The sequence below is a fragment of the Nilaparvata lugens genome, chromosome 4 (assembly GCF_014356525.2).
Source record: "Nilaparvata lugens isolate BPH chromosome 4, ASM1435652v1, whole genome shotgun sequence".
Classification (NCBI taxonomy): Eukaryota; Metazoa; Arthropoda; class Insecta; order Hemiptera; family Delphacidae; genus Nilaparvata; species Nilaparvata lugens.
Window position 1 is genome coordinate 38482592 of NC_052507.1, and position 16272 is coordinate 38498863.

At 34.1% G+C, this 16272-nt stretch overlaps 1 protein-coding gene across 3 annotated transcripts in view; it reads right to left on the reverse strand.

Annotated features, from left to right (window-relative positions):
• Positions 1-456: 456 nt before the first annotated feature.
• The window catches only part of LOC120351165 (exosome complex component RRP46), a 38487-nt gene continuing 22671 nt past the window's right edge, over positions 457-16272 (reverse strand). For 2 of the 3 annotated variants that reach the window (XM_039427439.1, XM_039427438.1), the window contains exons 2-5: positions 7336-7449; positions 4689-4810; positions 3426-3566; positions 469-1109 (exon numbers count right to left, since the gene is read on the reverse strand). In XM_039427439.1, coding sequence (XP_039283373.1) covers positions 930-1109; positions 3426-3566; positions 4689-4810; positions 7336-7449 — 557 coding nt within the window. In that variant the 3' untranslated portion in view covers positions 469-929. Of the gene's footprint in view, positions 1110-3425; positions 3567-4688; positions 4811-7335; positions 7450-16272 lie in introns of all 3 variants that reach the window. The other variant, XM_039427437.1, reaches the window with a different exon arrangement.

A 16272-nucleotide genomic window follows, 5' to 3' on the forward strand; every position in this document is an offset into this window, starting at 1 on the left:
AATTCAATTCAATCTCTGAGTTTGAGTCAATAATGAGAATTTCACCTACATCCGAATTATAGTTTGTGGTTCTAGGTGGCTTTATCAACCTACTTCATAAATAGTCTTACAGAACCCCTAAAACCTAAACTAACTGTTGGATTTTTATTCTTTTTATTCCTATCACCTCTTTGTCTAATTGATAAGAATTAATTTTCAATTGGGTCCTGATTTAATCAAGAAGTGAGTTAGTAGTATTTTACTCCCTCAGCATCAATATAAAAGACAACTCTGAATTTAGTGTCAACTTCATGGTAACCACTTTTTGATGCATTGATTTTTTTAATATTTAGAAAGATGTCTTCCAAATATTGAAGATGTGAACATTATCCTTGCTTGGAGCACAATTATCAGTTTTTCGAAAATATATTTTTGCTATTCAGTGCATCAAAGAGGGAATCCATTAAGAATTGGACGTTTAGTGAGAAATGGAGAAAAATATAAATTTATTATTTTTTTACAAAATAGCATTAAAATAACATTTTTTGCATCTGGTCACAAGCTTAGCTTTGCTAATACATTGGCACTATTGTAAGTGTGATATAGCCTGAGGCTACTTTACTTTAGTTGGATCTACAGTCCTTAGTGGACCTTGGCCTCCTCAACACAACGCCTTCAATCGCCTCTTTGGGGTCTTTTCCGCCAGTTGTTCGATACTATAGCCTGGGCTGGAAGTTTTTTATTGTATTTTTTTATCAATAGAATTGAAGTGATTGTTATTTAAAGTGATGTTCACAGAAAAGGCACGGCGATCATTCCCTTATCGATGAATGAATAATTATCATTTCTTCAACTTTTATTTTTAACATGAATGTTGAAAACTTATAATATAAATTTAACTTACAATATTGATTAAGGTGAATTTCATGATCAAATTGTGATTAAACAATTCAGGAATGATTATATCTCGCAACAGTATTTCTGAACGTTTTGAATATTTGACCACTAATCAACTTGCACCTAAGTAACGCCTCATGGTATTGGGCTTCTGTGAACGTTCCCTCTGTGTAGGAATTGACTATTTTATTCTCACAGTTATCGAACGTGAAGGTCATTCGTCCTTTACTGGCCTGCAACAAAAATAAAGCATTTTCATTCTTTAGTACAATGAATGAAGAATACTTTTCTTGAATATCTAAAATTGGTTTCCAATATTACACTAGGATTGCATTATGCCGCATATATTGGCCCAACAAAGGCCAACGTCGGCGAGCGCCAATGTGTGGATGGGTGGTTTGCCAACGCTGGCCTTCATTGACCTTTTGTTGGTCATTACTCCGATTTTTTCCGAACGGAGACCAGCCCAGCGTAGGCCAATGAAGGCCAGCGCTGACAAGACACCCATCCAAACTAGTCAACCAATGCGTGCTGTTTCCTGTTTTGTCGCTATGTTGCTGTGTTGCTATACGCTCAACTGTTATTAATTATTATTGCGTTACTTGTTTTATTGTCTTCATTTTAGTTGATATTTTCAGTTTCTATCGTGGATATGTCGCTGGCTACCGCTGGACATTACAGTGTGGATGGCAATACAAGCTTACCAAGCTGGGCCAGCTTACTAGGCCAGAGACTGGGCCAATATGTTACTTTTTTAATGACTTTAATATCAACGTAATAATTATTTAATAAATATAAGAATTATTCTAGGCTTGTTGAAAAGACATTAAAATTGAAAGTGTATTCGAATCTAGAAAGACCACTAGAGCAATTTTTCCAACAATCTGGTTTTGGAGACAAGATATTAAAAATAAAAAATACAGTTAGTTTATTGTTAATGTCTACTTTCTTGGTTACTACTTCCAATGGCTGATTAACTAACTTAACATTTAGAATCGCTCAACTAGTATTGACAATTTCAGTTGAAATGAAAACTTCAATAGTATTGACGAAGTTGATAAAGTATCGTAATGAATATATATATATATATATATTATATATATATATATATATATATATATATATATATATAATAGACGAACAGGTGTTACCCGTGCTCCGCAAGGATCTTTGAGAAACAGACATAGATTGAATTATGGCTATAGAGTAACAAAAGTGAGTTAAGAAAGGGGGTGGATTCTCCGCGACATCTCACAGACGTATGAAAATTATAATAACCAAGGGTTAAAAATCTGGTGTGGCGCACTCACACAACTTCTTGCCGTTATGAAAATTTATCACCTGACGCTAGTGTTCCCGCGCATCTCAAGTCTACTATTCAAAGATCTGAGTCAGCTGGTGACTGAACAATAACGCTGTAGATACAAGAGGTCTGCTATCTTTTCATAGTGAATGATTTAATTGAATCATCACATTTTCTCGAATTTTGAGCTCAATTTTAGGTGAAAATGCTATTGAACATTAAATGTAGAGATTTCCATGCTCAATCTTTTCCACTTGAATTTTTTTGTTTGAATTGTATCTGAAGCCTGATAATTGGTAATCTAAAATCTAACTTTGCATGGATGGGGCGGAGCTCCTGAAATTTTTACAGGTATGGGACTTGTGGCAGTTGATAGAGCTTTCCAATTACTATTTTAGGTATGAATTTGATCAAAATCGTTGGAGCCATTTTCGAGAAAATCGCGAAAACCCCTGTTTTTGACAACATTTCCGCTATTTTAGCCGCCATCTTGAATTACATTTGATCGAGATTGTTCGTGTCGGATCCTTATAGGGGAAGGACGTTAAGTTCGAAATTTCAAGTCATTCCGTTGATTGGGAGATGAGATATCGTGTACACAGACGCACATACACTCATACACACACACACACACACACACACACACACACACACACACACACATACAGACCAATACCCAAAAACCACTTTTTTGGACTCAGGGGACCTTGAAACGTATAGAAATTTAGAAATTGAGGAACCTTAATTTTTTTTGGAAAGCAATACTTTCCTTACCTATGGTAATACGGCAATAAAAATATGGTAATAAAAATATAATTCATAAAACCACGACAATAATTCATCATCAATTAGAAAGCTTTACAAGAAATAAGCTTGGATCCTTAGATTACAAAACTATTACATTATGCTTATATCAGAGCTTGGATTTAATGTCAATAAATAATGAAAATGAGATAATTTCACTGCAATTTAATAATATTGTAAAACAAAAATCCAAATTAACTGCTGTCGCTGTCAACTATTTTTTGATAGTTCAATAAGAAATAATATTTTTCAATAAAGATGAAAAAGCAGATTTTAGCTGAATTTTCCAATCAAATACATGTAAAAGTGGTAGAGGATAATTTAAAAAATGAATATGGATTGCAGTGAGGAAATAGTTATTATGTTTGGGACATTCCTGCCATTCCACAATGTATTTGAAAGAGATGTATGTAGTTGAAGTCAAACGAAATGAATGTGTTACCTTCAGCTTTATGTGATCTGGATCGATTATGATTTGATCATCGTCAGCCACCATAGCAGAGACTGCACAAATCACACAATTCATTTCGATTCCAGAATTGAGCAGAGCCAAACATACCGCATTTATGGCGCAGGCCAAAAGCTGTAAAAGAAATTAAGTTTCAAAATGTGATATATTTTGTACAAGATAAATAAATATCTCTCATAAAAAGCAATGATATTTTTCCCAGCAGAGCAGAAATTCATTGTAAAGAATATCCTTCGCATTAGAAATAATCAGATGCGGTGCAATCTGGAGATATAGGTGGCCAGAAATGTGAATGACAGGTCCAGGTTTCATTTCCCCCACGCAATCACTGCAATCTTTTATGCTCCGAATTTGGACACACTATACAGTACTGTAGCATCTTTTGCAGATAACAGTGCAGTCATATAGAAATATATTTATAAGGAAAATTATGGATTGGAGAACGGTACATGAAATCTCAGACCAAAATTGTTTGTACATGAGAAAATAGTTTCACAAAAGTATCTTGAGCTTTGATAAAACAAATAACATTGTTTCTTATACAAGAAATTTGGAAAAACTAGTAGAAATTCAGCTCTAAAACTCACAACTGCAATAAAGACTCCAAAAATCTATTTTTTTGGGGCCTTATTACACAAAATATTATGTATGGTCATAGATATTTGACCAATTTGTTTTAATCAAAGATTTGATTTCGTAGTAGACCCGTATTAGGCTGTCGAATGTGATATAAAAAACCTATTACACCATTGCCATCATTATTACATATTTACATCATTGATCAAAGATTTGGCCGAATATATTTCACTGGAAAATGATACCCTTAATATAGAAAGTGTTGATAGAACAAAATTCTAGTTACCCTTATTAGTCATTCATATAGTCTTATCAGCGAACTGGTCAAATTATTACAAAATGTGTATATACTGTAGTAGGCTACAGATAAACAGTAATCGTATTTCTTTGAAATATGAAATCAAAATTAAATTCGAATCATATTATACGGAGAAAAATTGAATTTTAATCGAATATATGTAATGAATTACAATCATAAAGAATGAAATTGAATCAGATTGGATTTAATTTGAATATGAATGTATGTAAATTTGAATCGGAACAATCGTACAATTTATTTACACTGAATCGTAGAAAATCTTATTATTATGAATGAATATACTTGATAAACAGTTAACTTTGTCAATTTCTAAAGACGAAGAATAATATTAACTAACATACCCCACCAAAATCCTGTACTTTTTGAACTATGACAGAAACACCGGTTCTTGGATATGTCACAGTCCGCACCACTGATTCACAGGTGCATTTCAAAAAGCTTTCCCTTTCTCGGTCACAAACCACTGAAAAAATAACGAAATATTTATTATTCAATATGGACGAAAAATTACAATTGTTTATTTCTATTCAATAAGAAGCAAAATTATTACAAATACAAGGTGCGTCAGAGAAACTTACTTATTTGAAAAAATCCTGTACGTTGGATTGGTCGTGTAGAGGGGCAGGAGGGGGCGCATCTGGAGGGGGAAGTTCTCAAATTTATCCTCCTTCAAGTAAATTAGCCATCATGCTCTGGTATAGAGAGCAGCGGGCCTTCGCAGTTGGGAGCTTCTTTTCTAATGGTCGATCACCTTCCATGCTTGATTTAAAATTCCTCCCCACAGACTCGTTCCTGGCGTGGGTTAACTCATTTCAGGAGTGTGGAAGTGTCGCTAAACCCAGAAATGGACTTCAACGAACCATCAGAGCTCCAGAAAATATAGAAAGAGTGAGGCAGTCAGTTGTGCGTTCTCTAAGGCGTTCGGCTTGCAAACACGCAGCTGTTAAAAAAAAAACACGCTGCTATTTCTGACTCTACTGTTCGACGAATTTTCCATGAAGGCCTTCAACTTCATCCCTATGAAATGGCTGTTGTTCAAGAATTGAGTCGAGTGAAGTCAGTGGTAGCGGACGGTTGTGTTTTTGGTGCAGCTCCGTCTCAGATAAGATAGCCTGTTTCCTTTCGTTTCTTGCTTTCAGAAAATGAAGTAGAATATTGTGTTCATAACCTTCATTATAACTTAATTTTTTCGCGTCTTTAAATATTAAAATAGCTTTCAATCTTAATACCGTAACATCATTTAGTAAATGTTAGTCTAATACCGTAATTATTATCAATCATTAACAATCCTTGTACTAACGTAAATTTCTCTAGTTGATAAACGCATTTTAAAATTTATTTTAACTGGATCCATTAATCTTACTTTAGTTACAGATTTATTTATTAATTTTTTTTATTTTTTTAATACAGTCGTAATAACAGTTTAAAAAGTATTTCTGAGTAAATTCATGATAAAAAAATCTATTTTCAATTTCATACTCAATCTTTCCCGTAATTGAATAGAAATCCTCTAAAATCAAATTCAAATTAATTTGTGATAAATAATGCATTATATCTTCGTGTTATAAAAAGTAGGTTTAAATTTCTAATACAAAATAAATTAAGAATCATTTCAAGGAGCTAGGCATTATCACCGTTCCCTCTCTTTGCATTTATGAGGTGATTATGTACTTCAGGAGAAATAAGGCTTCGGCTAGAAATAGTGATTCCCACAGGTATCAAACCAGAAATAGAGGAGACTTTGCCTCCATGTACCATAGGACAGCTCTTTTTGAAAAGAAGCCAACATATATGGGTCTTAATTTTTTTAGAAAGCTTCATGATGATATGAAAAACGTTGAAGATCTCAATTTATTCGGAAGGAAGTTTAAAGAGTTATTGATGGAAGGTGTATTTTATACCACACAGGAATATATGTGTAGGGATGGGCCCTTTGTGTGTTAATATGTTTATGTGTATGTGTGTGTATGTATGTATATGAGTATGTGTCATGTGTATTTTTTCTTATTGAAAGTAATGTTTCCAAGCATTTTTTTTGACAATTCTCATACTCTGTTAAGAGTCTCTGGGAAGATATTAAAAACAAACAAACAAACAGAATTGACTGAACGCGATTTTTTTGTCCGTCAAAATGCATGTGATATGCTGATTGATAACCGCCTGAAGACGCGGTCATTTTTGTTAGTGACAAGGCTCATTTTTTATGGGGTTATTTGAAATCTCTGTTTTATGTCGATCGACAACGGACCATAGCACACCTCAAGAACAACATTCGCGACGCCATTGCCAACATACCGATTGATATACTGCAACGAAATTTCAAAAAACGACCTCATCAGTATAAGCGCAATGGGGGTCGCCATTGGTCTGATCTCATTTTCAAGACTGCATGGAAAAAATTGAGATATTGTATTCTCATATAAAAAAAGATTAAAACAATATCTCAAGTACTTTTGTTTTTATTGACCTTCCAAATAAGTAAGTTTCTGTGGCGCACCTTGTATAAACAATATTATCCAGGTCTCGGTCTACTCTTCTTCTCAGGTGGGGTCTGCGTTTCGGTCTACGCCGGATCAAACATAATATCCTCATACAAATCACTAATAGATCTATAGTCAAAGTTCGATAAATATCCAACTTTCACGATAGTGAGATACTCAGATACTAATTTTGATACAGAGTGGGAAGAGTTGAAAATAGGTCTCTAACCATCCTCGGTAAATTGAGAATCCATATGCAAAATTTCAAGTTAATCAGTTCAGTAGTTGAGACGTGATGATGTGTCATTCGTGAATTTCCTATCCCCCCCCTACATGTATAAGCCAATTCTTCTCTTTATTATATTATAGATGAGTGGACCTTCACCTTCAACTCAAGGTAGGTTCTACCGGAGAATGTTTTTTTATTCATAGATAATGACAATGAGTAAGCAATGTTGGCTCATCAAGTGGCCACCCATCCAACTATCGTTGAAAAATGTAAACTTACAAGACTGTCCTGCGTTTGGTCTGTATATTGCTTCAAGGTACGATCTATCACTCAATTGTTTTTGAGGTCTCACGTCTGCTGGACCATAGATACTGGCAACTACAACTGTTTCACCTGCAAACAAAACATAAATAAATTATCATGTGCTCTTACAAATTCCTCACTCATGAAATGTTGACATATTTTTCTCAGTTCTAGTTGATTGATTATTTACTTTTAAATGTCAATTTTCTCTTATTGGGTCTCTAAGCTGTACCAATAAGCTGTAGTAGCTGCGAGAGTAGTTCACAGTCTTCAACTTCATGCGAATAACAACTGCTATTTTGTCGTGGGATAAAGAACTTGATACTGTAGTGTCGCTTCGAAAAATATTATATGTTCATTTTTGGACAGTGCAAGGAGAGAAGGAATGATATGTTTGAGTGTATAAGTGTCTCCACTAATACTTACTCAATTTTGTCACAATGCCTCAACTAAGATCGCAGCCTTCACAATATGGAAATACATTACTATAATGAAAAAAAAAAAATATATATATAGGTAGTCACGACTAACTCAATATTTCCTTGGAAAATCATGATTATGGAGAGGAAAATGGAAATTAAAAAAGAAAAACTAGCCTCACCAAACACATTAGTGGAAATCTTTATCAATAACGCAATTCCGAAAGAAATGAATTATCACTCTATAAAAACAAACTATCTGGATTATTATTTGAGAGCTTAATTATATTTTACTCATTTATTTTAGCAAATATTCAAAGTAAAGTAGTTCAAGGTAGAGGAAGCCTAACCTCCAACACTTGCATACCATTCCGGAAAAGTAATCAATCATTGTAAAACTTCTATTTCTATATTAACATAAGTTGCAAAGCACTATTTTGTAATGAGATCAAGCTCATAAATCTCACTTTTTAACATCTTAAATATCTAAAATTGATCTGAAAAACTTTGAAGACCACGTGAAAAATCACAATTTTCAAACACTGATATTTCTAAGAATACAGAAATTCTTACAAAACAAATTACCACACATGAAAGAAGGAATTTTTATGTACATTACCTGTAAATTTCAAATTCCTAAGCTCCAAAAAAGTGTATTTTCCTACAGTTACCTTGAAAAGTGGCCATTCCTGCACTGATTACAGAACGCAAAGAATCACTTTTCCGCTCTAGTGCGGGAAAAAACTTTTCTGCACTCCAGATTTGCAACATGGCAACACAAAATAGTTGGTGGGTTATATGGAGGATTAGTGCACGAAAACAAAAATTAAGTTGGTAACAATGACTGTGGTTAGATTTAGATAAGAATCATTTCAATGGCTACCCTACATTTATGATAAAATCCCAATCTAGAAATCCAAAACAAGAATAATGTTTATCTAAATCATAATTAAATAATAACTTCTCATCATTTAATAATAAATAATGTTTATTTCTATTGACAGTAATAATTATTTCAACTCCAAGCAATGAGAAATGTAGCAAACACATTTTGAAATTCAAATTTTCAGGTTAAATAATTACCATTCGAAATCCATGTCAATAAAATTAATAAAATAACATTAGAATATACTACAATAAAATATTTTCTGTTGTCTATGTTATTTTATAAATATTTTTTAGTTTACTTATGGTATCTTTCGGTAATTCTAGTTAATCATAATATTCTGAATTCTGAATACTGTTTTAAGCTGGATGAAATGAAGTTAGGTATGATTCTTCCCGCTAGGTTGCGCGCTTGTTGGTTCAGCCATTTTGCAGTCATCCAAACCAGCTGTTGGCATGTATTTTGAATGCGAAATTATTGTTTTATCTGTATTTTTTCTGATTCTTGAATGAATAAAAATGAGAACTTTGGCTGAAAATTTTCAACTTCAATTGGATTATTAATTTTTAAATGAATTAAGGTTGTTATTAATAACAGCATCACACACACAAACATTTGATGGATTTCAGCCATCATTTTATCCATAATTACCCACTTTTCATATTCAATGGTAACTGTAGGAAAAATTTAATGTGAAATATGTGCGCAAAGTTCCTCTGCTGCACTCAAGAAGCCATTCTGCCCTCGCCTACGGCTAGGGCATAAACGTTTCTTTCGGTGCAGCAAACTGACACTTTGCACACTAGTTGCACAAATAACTATTGTAGTTTTTTGTGTATGAGACATGTTGAGTGGAGCTTGACTCAAGCAGCCAGCACATCCTTTTGTTTAAATAAAATAAGAATCTACTCTCTGTCAGTTTCTGTGGGAATATGTTAACCTAACTTAAAATTTGATATAGTGAACTGAATTACTGTGATGGAGAATCAAAACTTAAAATGTTTATGAACTCTAAAAGCTAGTCAAAATGGCGACACACTATAAATAGCTGTAGAGATGTCAGCTCGAGACAGTCAGCAGCCAAATTTCTGAATCTCCAGACTATTAATGTCATAAGTGTTTTCTGTGTGCCAATGTAGACAATATTCGGTGAGTCGCCTCAAAGTTATCTCAAAGTCATTTCAAAGTATTCTCAAGTTTATTCAAATTTACATCGAATTTAGTAGATCTAAACCATTCATGAACTTTTAAAAAATTGTTTAATATAATTCTTTTTATCAAATCAGTTCGAGAGCAATTATAAATTTTTCCATACAGATCTAATTCTGAATCATTATAATTTTGAATTCATTCAGTTTTACTCAGAAACTTTTGCAATATTTAAACTACCTACGAAGACAAGTGAATTATATAAGATGAGCTGTATAATTTTGTGCTGATAGATCACACATTGTTGAATTAATAATCCGTTCAATCATTTTTTTGTCAATAGCCAAGATAATTAAATAATTCACTCTATGTAGCTTACAGTTTATTATTTAAATTTTTTAAGATATCATAGACCGGATTAGGAGTGCTCGTTAATTTGTTGAATAACTGTTGCCCTGTCATAAATCGCACTGAAGCTGCCCGAAAAACTTTGCAGTGTGCTTGGGCTGAGAGGTGAGATGGGCAACGGACAATGAGCGCATCAAACAACGGTGAAGAGGGCCGCTGCGTGCTGAATCGGACGGAGCCTACACGGGGACCAGGACGACGCTGCAAGACTGGACCAACTCCGCCGCTGAGGGCATCACCGACAACCACGGCCAAAGGACGACCTCTGTGCTGAACCCGATCACTCAAGCAAACCAGGTCATTTTGATAAAATATCCATAGTAAATTGAGAAATTCATAAGAACACCCTTGGAAAGAACATTCAATTAATTCCATGAAGGCTTGAAAGTGCAATAAATTATCAAACTTATTCAAAACATCCACACCCTGATGATAAAATTGAATTAAATGTCTCTAAAAGGGAATTTTTATTTCATAGATTATAAGTGACTCTATGAGAGGCTATCTTCTTGGCTCGAAAATTCTTCATCTATGACCTACAAACGTGGGCCATTTTTGACAAAAAAAAATATATATATCTTTTCTGTATAGGGCTACTTGTAATATAAATATAAAGAAAATAAAAATCTCAGTACCCTTTTTTGAAATATTTTATCACTACATGTTTCGGACATTTATGCCATTTTCAAGTGATATGAAGTAAATACATTTAATACAAAGTATAAAAAATAAAAAGAATTATATTAAAAATACAATATTTTTATCAAGTCAGTCCTGGCTGCCTAGGAAGCAGTTGTTCTGTCAGAGGCCCTGAAATTGATCAGTTGCAACCTGAAAACTCTGACACCAGACCTAAGACAGCCAGGTCACTCGATATTATTATTATACCTGATAATCATCTACATTGATGTAGAGGCTTTTTACACGCTGGACTGAACTTACAAGTAGCACAAATGTGTTGATTGTTGAGTTATCTCTTGAACCGATCGGATGCTCTTACTATCGCTCTAGCAAACGTGCCGACTCCGGTTTCTCAAAGCGTCGAGTTGTTCTAACCTAAACGTTTATTTATTCAATTTCTAAAAATCTGGAAATGAAATTTCAAAACCAGATTTCTAGCTTCAATTAACTTGGAGCACGTAAGGCAACATGGAGGTGTGATTTATGTAAGTGTGAGTCTCAAAGTGAAAAAACTCTGAGTGTGAACAACGAGACAATTTAGACTGTTTAAAAGAGTTTTTCACTGAATTTATCAATTGTATATTTGAGGAACTGAATAATACTATTTCCAACTTGAATAGTATTACTGTTGAATTGGAAAACACGCTTAAGAAAGTCTGTGATGAAAATACTGCTTTGAAAACTAATTATGATAAACTGGCTATTGAAAATTCAAAACTGCAACGAGTTATTAATGATCTAAGACAGCATTCTTATTTCGATAATTTAGAAATTGTGGGAGTCCCGGAAACCAGAAATGAAGATGTTTATTCTGTGCTACAATCTACAGCCCTGGCAGTAGGAGTTCCATTCAAAAGAGAGGATATCTCCATCGCCCACAGGGTCCCTTCGGCTAAGAAAAAAACTAAACCAACCATCGTTCGTTTCGTTTCGCGGACTACAAGACTACAATGGAGAGATGCTGCAAAGAAAAAGAAAAACCTGTGTTCTACCGATATTCATCCTAATCTTTCACCTCAGAATATTTACATCAACGATCATAACCGCGCACAATAAGATCCTTCTTGGGAAAGCTAAAAACATGACCAGAAATGGAGAGTTAGCCTGTGGGACATACACAACTAGCGCCCAGCGGTCAAATGGGAGTGATACATGGCTCCCATAAGCACGTACTCTGTTTACGTAGTGACGTCATCACTGCCAGTCACATTACTTGTCTGTCACTCACTCTCTCTCTCTCTCTCACACACTCTCTCTGAAAGTGACAACGGTATATAAACTTTCCGACAACCATCTGCTTTATAACGATCATTCCTTCCTATTCAACTCCATTGATTTATCTCGATTTGTGACGAATTTTGAAATAATTAATACATCAAATTTCCAGCTGTGACAGTATGTTGAAAAAGTTGACGACTGGGAATCCCCCGGTTTGTCAAAACCACACCACCCCATCAACTTTTCGATAATTAGCACATATTGATTCTTTCAGGCTGTCACCATGAGTGAGGAAATGAACAGTGTTTGCTACGCTGAGTGACAGAGGTTCAAAGTTATTAGTGTTTGAAGATTTTAAGTATTCACAAAATCTTCATCACCCACATTGTCTTTGTCATTAAAACAAAATTCAGAAATGGAAAGTAAAAACATTAGAATGAATGATTGAGACGATGTCTTTGCTAGAACCAATTTGACAGAGATTATTCATTCAAGATGACTGTATGAATGATTGTTCGTACAAGCATGGTTCTAGCGCAATCTTTCAATATCAATTAGAATGCAATTATAGGATAGAAATATGTATCTCATTAACTTTGCTAATATGTTGTCATAATACAGTAGTGTTTTGCTTGAAGCTTCCTTCGTAGCGAGCTCGCTCCCGCGGAGGTAGTTTTTCTGGAAGCAGTTCACACCAAAAAACGTCCGCCAGCGGTAGTTTGGTTTTGTTCTTGTTTTGATGAGGCTGGTTCTCTAGAAGTGGGGGAAGGCCGGCAACCAGAGTGCTGTACTTCGTCTCTTACTTACTTTCTTTTTGCAGAATATTGAAAATCTCATCCCACTCCCTATCTTTTCTCGTACCATCTTTCTCGACCCATATTATGGGTCGTTTCCTCACTTCTTCAATTAGGTTCTCCATTGAAGCAATAGTTGATTAAGAATAGCTGCAACACAAAATGTTGCGTCGCTGATCGCCCAGCGATCAGAATGTGTTTGGGCACTCACAGATTGAACGTAACTAAAGGGCAGGTCACTCCGAGCTCTCGCGTCCGCGGCGGTAGCGAAGTCAAAAAACTCGCCTTCCATGTTATTAAGTTGTGCAGGTCACACCGAGCTCACTACCGCTAGCGGTACTCCCACTAGGAGACGTTTCAAAAGTTCGCCTGGCTCGCGAAGTGAAACTACCGCCGAGGTACTACCTCCGCGGTAGCGAGCTCGGTGTGACCTGCACAACTTAATAACATGGAAGGTGAGTGTGTGTATGAGTGTATGTGCGTCTGTGTACACGATATCTCATCTCTTAATTAATGGAATGATTTGAAATTTGGAACTTAAGGTCCTTCCCCTATAAGGATCCGACACGAACAATTTCGATCAAATGCAATTCAAGATGGCGACTAAAATGGTGAAAATGTTGTCAAAAACAGGGTTTTTCGCGATTTTTTCGAAAACGACTCCAACGATTTTCATCAAATTTATACCTAAGAAAGTCATTGATAAGCTCTATTAAGTGCCACTATTCACATATCTGTAAAAATTTCAGGAGCTCCGCCCCAACTATGCAAAGTTTGATTTTAGATTCCCAATTATCAGGCTTCAGATACAATTTAAACGAAAAATTTTAAGTGGAAAAGATAGAGCATAAAAATCTCTAGAGATAATGTTCAGTAAGATTTTCACCTAAAATTGAAAATAAGCTCGAAATTCGAGAAAATAAGATTATTCAATTGCAAACTCTTGGCAACTGTTGATTCTATTATATCATTCACTATGAAGAGATAGCCGACTTCGTGTGTCTGCAGCGCTATTGTCCTGTCACCAGCTGGCTAAGATCTTAGAAAAGTAGACTTGAGATGCGCGGGAACACTAGCGTCAGTTGATAAATTTGTCACCTGGTCATATGGGACATATATATATGAATCATATATTTATCTCATATTGATCAGGATTTTAGAGTTTTAAATTAGAAAAGTTTAATGAACAGTGTTTTTGTCTTTGAACAATTTTTGTCATCGACAGAAAGATTTTTTATTTCATTTGTTGTCAAAATTATTGTAGCTTCTCTTTTGTTTTTAATAACAAACGTGCCTGTGTTTGTGCGACAGATAAAAATATGTACTGAAATGGCTTTCATGTTTGGCATTGACTGAGTTATATTTAATACCCAAAATTTTTCTTTTGGTCGGTGTGTGTGAGCTCGTTCGAGAGGACTGTGAGTAAAGTCCGGCTGTTCTGGTGAAGGGGATAGATTTTGCTCTTGTTTTATAATACAGTTTTCCTATCGCAGTTCGGGCAGTTTAAAGAGAATTGTATTATTGAATAGGACGGGATCTGAACCCATTTCATTAGATCAGTTATTTTGATTTTTAATTAATAATTAACGCCGCGAAATACCAGTGGATGCCAAAGTGGGAAGCTATTTCAAAAAGGTAGGTGACTACTGTGTCATTGTTCTTTAAATTTTTCATAACCACAAACATTGAATCCTCATTAGCAGCAAAGCGAGTAGCCCCTGAAATATTCATACGATTATTATTATTTCGTAATTTCTTATTATAATTCTAATTTTGTAATAAATAATTTATTGTTTTGTTTTAAATATCAAAAACCTGTACGATCTTTTCTTGTGTTTTTTTTTTCATTTTCCCACCCTTACATATTTGGTGGAGGCTCAAGGGTTTTTAATCCAGCTTTTAAATTTGGACTTTTCCGGTTACCTCATTGAAGATTCAATTTTTGTGTTTGCATTTTGCATTATTGAATATATGTTTTTTTCAGTGAAATTATGGGTCAAGTAGTTGAGTTTAAACCTTACGGGGCTCTAGAAACAGTTAGTAGGATTAATTTCGAGGATTTATTGAATTGGAATATTGTGGAACAATAATTGATTACTAATAATGGATTTTAACGGATGGAGAATGATGATTATAATTGAACAGATTAATTTTGAGATTCACGATATTGGAAGATTTACGATTATTGATTTTGAATTACAAAAGCTATGGCAATTGAAGATTTTGTACGATTGCAAGATTTATTATCAATTCTTATTAGAAAGAATTAGATATTTATGATGAGATGAGAAATTAATGATTATTAAGACTGTACCTCAGAACAAGAACAACCAATGTCAATTTTTTGTGAAATTGCAACTAATAGCCTATCCTATGTATTTTTTAATGCTCTTTCCAATGCAACAACAACCAATGTCCTATGACATGTAGTTTCCGAGATATTACTTATTTTTTATCCCAATGTCATCAGCTGTCTGAAAAAATATTTTTTCCAATAACAACCAAACAATAGATTGGTTATTCGTTATTCATCTTTCAAGTACAAAAACAACCAGTCATCATTGGTTGTACTTTAATACGAAATAAATTCAAAATATCTATACAACTAATGCAAGAACAACCAAAGTCACTTTGGCTGTTTTAGTGGAAATATCCCTTCCCTATAGACCAACCAATGTCAACATTGGACGTTTTTGCAGCTGGTGTATTTTGGAGTTTATCACACATTGGCTATAGTTTTCAGGAGATTTCAGGTTATGTTTGTTCGCCTAGTGTATCTGCTAAAGGAATCAAGAAACAAATTTCAATAAAAATATTATTTATAGTAGTAGTGACACTAAATTGATAATATTAAGTTTTACTTAGTAGGTAATAATTTCTGTAAATTCATTTAATTCAGTTATGTGACTTCAAGAACTTACATGATATTGGCCAAGGCTTTGGCGATAGCTGAAGGTAAGAAAATGTTTCTTGTAATTTTTATAATAATAATAATTCTGACTTTATTCAATACCGAAGTTTCTTATACTTTCAAATAATAAAACATTAATAAACATAACTTCTATAGATTCAATAACTTCAATTTCTCTTCTACTATCACAATCATAGCCTAATAAAATGGGCTGATAGCCTACTTTAATGAACCAAGTAGTTTTCAAGTTACAATGAAATCAAGTTTGTGTGTTTTTATAAAATTAAAAAGCTCAAGTCTTCTGATCATTTTCAATAATTATTAATTTTCATTTGATTTGAAATAGGTATGTCCACCATGTGGGTCCACATAATAGGTAGCCTACCGTACTAAAATTCTAGGCTAAAGTCTAGTTTATTTTCATAAATAGGTACCTTTTTCTTATTT